Genomic DNA, 6,026 nt, shown 5'->3' on the forward strand with positions numbered 1-6,026 from the left:
CCGAACCGAACCGAGCCATTTAATTTTTTATATATTTTTAGCTTTTATACTTCTATTTCATGTATTTCATGTTTATACTTTCATTTCATGTAATAATACCTCTATTTTATTAACTATATGAACTTTTCATTGTAATTGCACAACTAAACAAACAGTTTTATAAATCATCTAGGATTAGGACTAATTAACTTGCACCAGCATATTTTGATGTTCAAAGTTATTGATAAATGCAAATATAAGTCGATAGTACCAAAATCTTACATTGTTCACGTTTCTCAAATTCGAACAAAGAACTAAACAAATGTGAGACAAATGTAACAACGTAGATTATATTATTTATAACTCTAAAAGATAATCGAAATATAAATACATATGTTTATATTAATTATATGAATCCGAAAATTGTGAGAATACATCATAAAAAGTCCATTTACCGAAACGAATATAATTCTTGAATTTCTCATACCCTTTATTTAATGTTTGCAAGAAGCAATTTTTTTATAAGTTTCTTTAAAACATAACATAAAAGCAAAGTAAATTGTATATGAATCCTCTTTGAAGCCATCACATGATTTTGATCCTGCACTAAATGTCTTCACAAATATTTTTTTATCAGCCAAATTTATTAAGAAAAAAGCAAGACAAAGGCTATACAACATGAGATTATACAGAGAGATTACATAAACTGAAAGGCTACACCAACTGTTCCAATCAAAGGATAGAAGGTTAGCTCCGTTATACACCCCATAAGAACCCCAAAGCTTTGACATCTTTCAACATTTTCACCGGGTCAGCCAGGCAATTAGAGATCACTTCGTTTCTTTTCTTCCAAATTACCCAACAAGCAAGGATAATAACCAAATGAATCATTATTTTGCAAGTCTAGGAGGCTTGAAAAAAGGGGTGAATATGGTAAAGATATTGACATTTTTGGGCAACCACTTGACCCATTCAAAGTGATCATTAGTTGAAACCACAACCTCGCTTTAAAGAAGACGTTTTAAGCTTCTAACTGAGAATTCCCCATATGATTCCACCAACCAATTCCATTTGTCAACCCCACCAGGGATGTTGATCCCAAACAACCAGTTGCAACAATCCCAAAGTTCATTCAGCTCATCAGCGGAATCCAGTTCATAAGACCAGACCCACGTCAACCCCGTAGTCTCCGGCGTGGTGGGGATGTGATCTTTGACCGTACAGTGTTTATTAGTTTCAAGCTGAAATAAGGCCGGGTAGAGAGACTGAAGAGTTACGTCCGCTACCCAAGCATCAAACCAGAACCAAATACAGTCTCTCGTTTGACCCACATCATTTTCAGATAGAACTTATAAAAAAATAACGAAAAAATAACCAAAATAACCAAATTCATCTGACTAATGGGTTGAGTCAAAATGATGAAAGGCATGTACCTTAAGTCTTCCTTTAGCAGGTCCCCAGCTTATATAAGTATCAAAACAACACTTGACTTGAATCTTTATATTTAGACGTGTGAAAGTAAACTGGTATTCTATGCTCGGTATTTAAAGGCTCTACATGCACTCAAGGCACAAATAGTGAAGACTATTGCCTAGGCAAAGGCGCTTACAAAGTGAGGGCTCAAGATAAGCAAGGCGCATCACATAAACATGCCATTTTAAGCTGTTTTAGGGTAGTTTATACTGGTTAAAGCCAGTTCCATGCCATTTTTAGATGTTTCAGGCCAACTTTAGATGTTTTAGACTTGTTCATACTGATTTTTTTTGCAAAATATGGACATAATTTGGGCATGTGAGCCTTTGCGCCTTTGACTACTGTGACTATATGACACTTGTAATGCATTTTATTTTTATCATTGCCTTTTAACTCAGATACTTGAATAATTATCAAACTTTATATTACAAGTAAGAAATGTTGGCAATAAAGTATATGCCATAAGTTCACAAGAGCGGTGAATTTAGTAATTTACCTGAAAAGGATCATGTTCTTCGCTATCACTTCGTTCCAAAAGGTAGATGTACTTCATGCAGAGAGCTTTGTACCTGCGTCGACCACCTGAATTGACCATATCTTCTAGAAGCCTTATCAAAAAGTGGATAAACGGAATCTCTTCAAACATAGAAACTTTAACCTGATGTCTTCCTTTTGTAAGGCTTCAATTTATCAACAACAACACGAACATCACAACTCCCAGCGGTTGCTGACATTTCTTTTGCCAACGCTACATATGTATGAACGTAGGGAATCATGTTCATTGATGCCATTATATGGATAAAATGAAAGATGTATCCACATCAGCCTCCTAAGAATATCAACAAAACTACTGCACTAATTTTACTACAGCTTATTATCTAATTATGACATCAAATAACCATCTCCAAAATCCACATCAAATACACCCCCAAACCCAAGTGTTCAATAATTACGCAGAATAATACAAGTAATTCCGAGTCTGTTAACCATGCGTTTGCAGGTTCAGAACCCAACATTGCCATAGAAAAAAACATGATTTCGTGTATACAACACATACCTATGTAACCTCTGTATCTTTGTTCCATACAATATCTTTTAGTATGTTTCAAGGAGTATTCCCTTCATTTTGCATCCAAAACTCGAACGAACAAACATTATGCAAAGGAGCCCGTTGGCGACCGTCTTCTTATCTGCATACCCTAAGTTGCAGCTATTTCATCTTTCAAACCCCAATTTCCCAACTTTACCCAATGAGGCACTGGTTGCAAAGTGTCATCCTTCGCTCAAGACTACAATACAATCAATTAAAAAAAATAATCATCTTTAGATAAAAACCTTAATCATCTTCAAGGACTCCTTTAAATATAGTGTTCCCTACTCCACTATAAGAAAAAAAAATTGTGTTAAAATTGGCATATAAAATTCAATAAATAGATGACAATAAGCAGAGTTATCATCCCGGATACAGGAGACTACCCTTTTGGTAAATGTACTTGGAATTTATGTACTTATTACAGGAGAGACTCGAATTTACCTGCTTGGTTTTGGCCAGTTATGTCAAAACCAACCGGCAATCGTATCGCTTTTGTGCGTTCAGTGTTGGCACCATTGAAAGTACCAAAACCAAAAACAAAACAGATGTATATTTTGTTGTTGATGTTATAAAACGATTATGAGGCTCAGATTTGTAAACAATCAAACAGAATGGATGAATCCGACATGGCTGCATACTTACGGTTGCCATGTGAAACCACATGACCATCCGGGTTGCCCTGCCAAGATGCGGACAATCTCATCTTTGCCAAATTTCACTCAGACGCATTGAAATTGTGGACTAATTGGGTAGAGCGCCTAATTTTGTGGATTAAATAGGATCCGAACAAATTGGGACGAGTAGCTAAAAACGGGATCCACGAGCAAGAAAAAGATCCATCTTATTTTCCCGCCAAAAAGGCATCTAAGAAGCTCCAAGGTAATGACACCTCGGCCCAAATCTATTTTTTATTATTTATAATAGAATAGATGACTTTTTACAAGCCAGTCTCACAATCGGCTCAGTCCATTTTTTGTACATCAGTTATGGTAAAAAGGAAAAATATACAAGTTATAGCTTTTTAGTTAAAAAAATCAAAACTGACCTGGTCGAATATCTCTATCGACTCGCTCCTCATTGAAAGTCCCAGGGAGCTCTCTAAAATCTTCATTGAAGATGGAATAAGCGCTGCAAATGCCACAACCATTTACATATTATGATTTCAACTTTTTATTGCTTATCTTATATGAGTGACATATACCTCATATCACCTTGCTCACGCTTTCCAAGGTTCACAAAGATGATGGCAAAACCAGTTCCGAGTATCTACATGTATCATACGGTTATGTTTTATGTCTTAAATACTTTTTTTATTTGGCTAGCACTAAATCCCTTTATTAGATAGCGTGAAGTGAAGGAGCAGATTTACTTACATCTAAAGGTCGTACATCCCATTTGTGTGCAATAGGTGCCAACATAAACCACATGATAAATACAGTCCATGCCTTTAGGTTCAGAGAGAAGACTGCCATAAGAAGCATATCTACTCAACAAAATATATATCGACATCATCAAAATTTGTAAGTTATGAACCTCAAATACCACAAGCTTACTGGGTATCTTCAGCTTATCATGTAAGATATCAAAAAGCCGCCTCTTCCATCTACTGTTTAATTTTGGGACCTGAAACTTCTACAATGTGGGAAAAATACAACAATAACAAAATGCTGTAATGTAAAAAATATATATATCTTACCAGTTCCTCATCATTGTCAAATTCGTTTTTGTGCTTTCAGTGCTGCTGGCATCGTTGAAAGTACCAAAAACATAACAGATATATACCGGTAGTGTTGTTGATGTTATATAACGATTATGAGGCTCAGATTTGTAAACAATCAAACAGAATGGTTGAATCCGCCATGGCTACATACTTACAGTTGCCATGTGAAACCACATGACCATCCGGGTTGCCCTGCCAAGATGCGGACAATCTCATCTTTGCCCAATTTCACTCAGACGCATTGAAATTTATCATCACAACCTTTAAAACTCATCAAAGCATCATCCAACAGACAAAAAGTGAAACTATGGACTGAGATTCCAGCAATTCAATTATGGACTCAGTGACTGTACGCAACCCAGTTGACCAGACTTGACATAGTATTATCCGCCATTTGGTTTGACACCTCCTCCGAACCGGATAGGGAATCCCAAATACTTAGATTAAACTGTAACGAAATACCTAGTGCAATGAGTAATGCAGGCAACAAAGCAAAACAACTACATGAAAGCATCAGCTTCCGATAGCCTACGATTGGAGATGATAGCATCAGAACCCTAAAAATCCCAAATGCCAAAAACGCATGAAAGACACCAGAACCGATTTGTCATAAAGGTACAAATCAGATATCGACATTATAAATCATTAAATACATGTATAAAATCTAAAATACACATAGAAATTAACCTATAGAGTATACAACAATCAAACCAAAAACCAAAGCTACCTTTTTCCGTTGATTTGGTAGCCTACAATCGAAGAAGTTGAATCAATCAGAAATAAAACTAAAAAAAACATCAGAGTGACATACATTAACATTAATAATCAACAAATTGAAAACAAAACTTAACGGTACCTTAGAGGCAGACTTCTTGGATGATTAAAGCATTTTGAAGAATCAAACAGAGAAGTAATCAGGCTAGGATCTTCAAGTATCAACAAAAAATCGATTTAGGGTTTGTAAATCGAAAAAAAATACAACAAAATTCTAAACCACATTGAAAAAAGCTGTAAAAGTTGAAGAAATATACCGAGAATTAGAAATTGGTAGCAAGAATCAATGAATAACACCATATTAGGTTGATTGTTGATGTGATTCTTGGTGGTTAGGAGGCCGTGTTCCTTGCGAAATGGATTGAACGGCCAGAACAATGAGATAAAAATTTAGGGTTTCTAGGTAGAGCACGTAATTTTGTGGATTAAATAGGATCCGCCGAACAAATTGGGTCGGGTAGCTAAAAACGGGATCCGCGAGCAAGAAAATGATCCATATTATTTTCCCGCCAAAAAGGCATCTAAGAAGCTCTAAGGTAATGACACATCAGCCCAAATCTTCTTGTTTATTATATATAATAGATTTTACCAATAGTACTTTTCACCCATTGCACTACAAGAGCTTTAGCGGCGACTGCTAATACGTTGCTTATTGGCCGTTGGATGAAGACCTGATCCAACGATCAGGGAAATATCTCAGTTGAGTCGCCGCTAAAGGGTTTTAAGCGGGATAAACCCCTTATCCATTCCTTTTCCCTCCATTCTACCCTGCACCATCTCCACTCACCATCTCCACCAGCCCTAATATGGTTTCAGGAGGTTTCTGGTGTCTGTGAGCCCTGTTCCAAGCTATGCTCCGTCCACCCCACTCAAAACACTAAAGATTCCGGCCGCCTCCACTCAATTCCAACCACCTCTGGTAACATCCACTGAAATCCAACCACCTCCAGCGACATACACGGTTAGGGTGTTTTATATTGTTGTTTA

The 6,026-nt window shown here is 36.4% G+C and overlaps 1 protein-coding gene across 11 annotated transcripts; it reads right to left on the reverse strand.

Annotated features, from left to right (window-relative positions):
* Positions 1–523: 523 nt before the first annotated feature.
* LOC110890234 lies at positions 524–5,434 on the reverse strand. 11 transcript variants are annotated; one of them, XR_004873115.1, is made up of 10 exons: positions 5,297–5,434; positions 5,122–5,191; positions 4,993–5,014; positions 4,242–4,713; positions 4,099–4,168; positions 3,919–4,010; positions 3,747–3,811; positions 3,591–3,673; positions 2,510–2,741; positions 524–2,200 (listed from the first exon to the last, which is right to left on the reverse strand). XR_004873115.1 is itself a non-coding variant. In XM_022137829.2 (6 exons), exons 2-5 carry the CDS (start codon positions 4,024–4,026, stop codon positions 2,725–2,727), a joined length of 273 nt encoding a protein of 90 aa, XP_021993521.1. In that variant the 5' UTR covers positions 4,027–4,028; positions 4,099–4,163; the 3' UTR covers positions 524–2,200; positions 2,510–2,724. The 11 variants fall into 11 exon arrangements, 1 of the variants encoding a protein (XP_021993521.1); XR_004873116.1 differs by having other exon boundaries at positions 4,242–4,793; XR_004873121.1 differs by having other exon boundaries at positions 524–2,034; positions 2,111–2,200; positions 3,757–3,811; positions 4,242–5,014.
* Positions 5,435–6,026: the final 592 nt, after the last annotated feature.

Source organism: Helianthus annuus, chromosome 11 (genome assembly GCF_002127325.2).
Source record: "Helianthus annuus cultivar XRQ/B chromosome 11, HanXRQr2.0-SUNRISE, whole genome shotgun sequence".
NCBI classification, from domain to species: domain Eukaryota; kingdom Viridiplantae; phylum Streptophyta; class Magnoliopsida; order Asterales; family Asteraceae; genus Helianthus; species Helianthus annuus.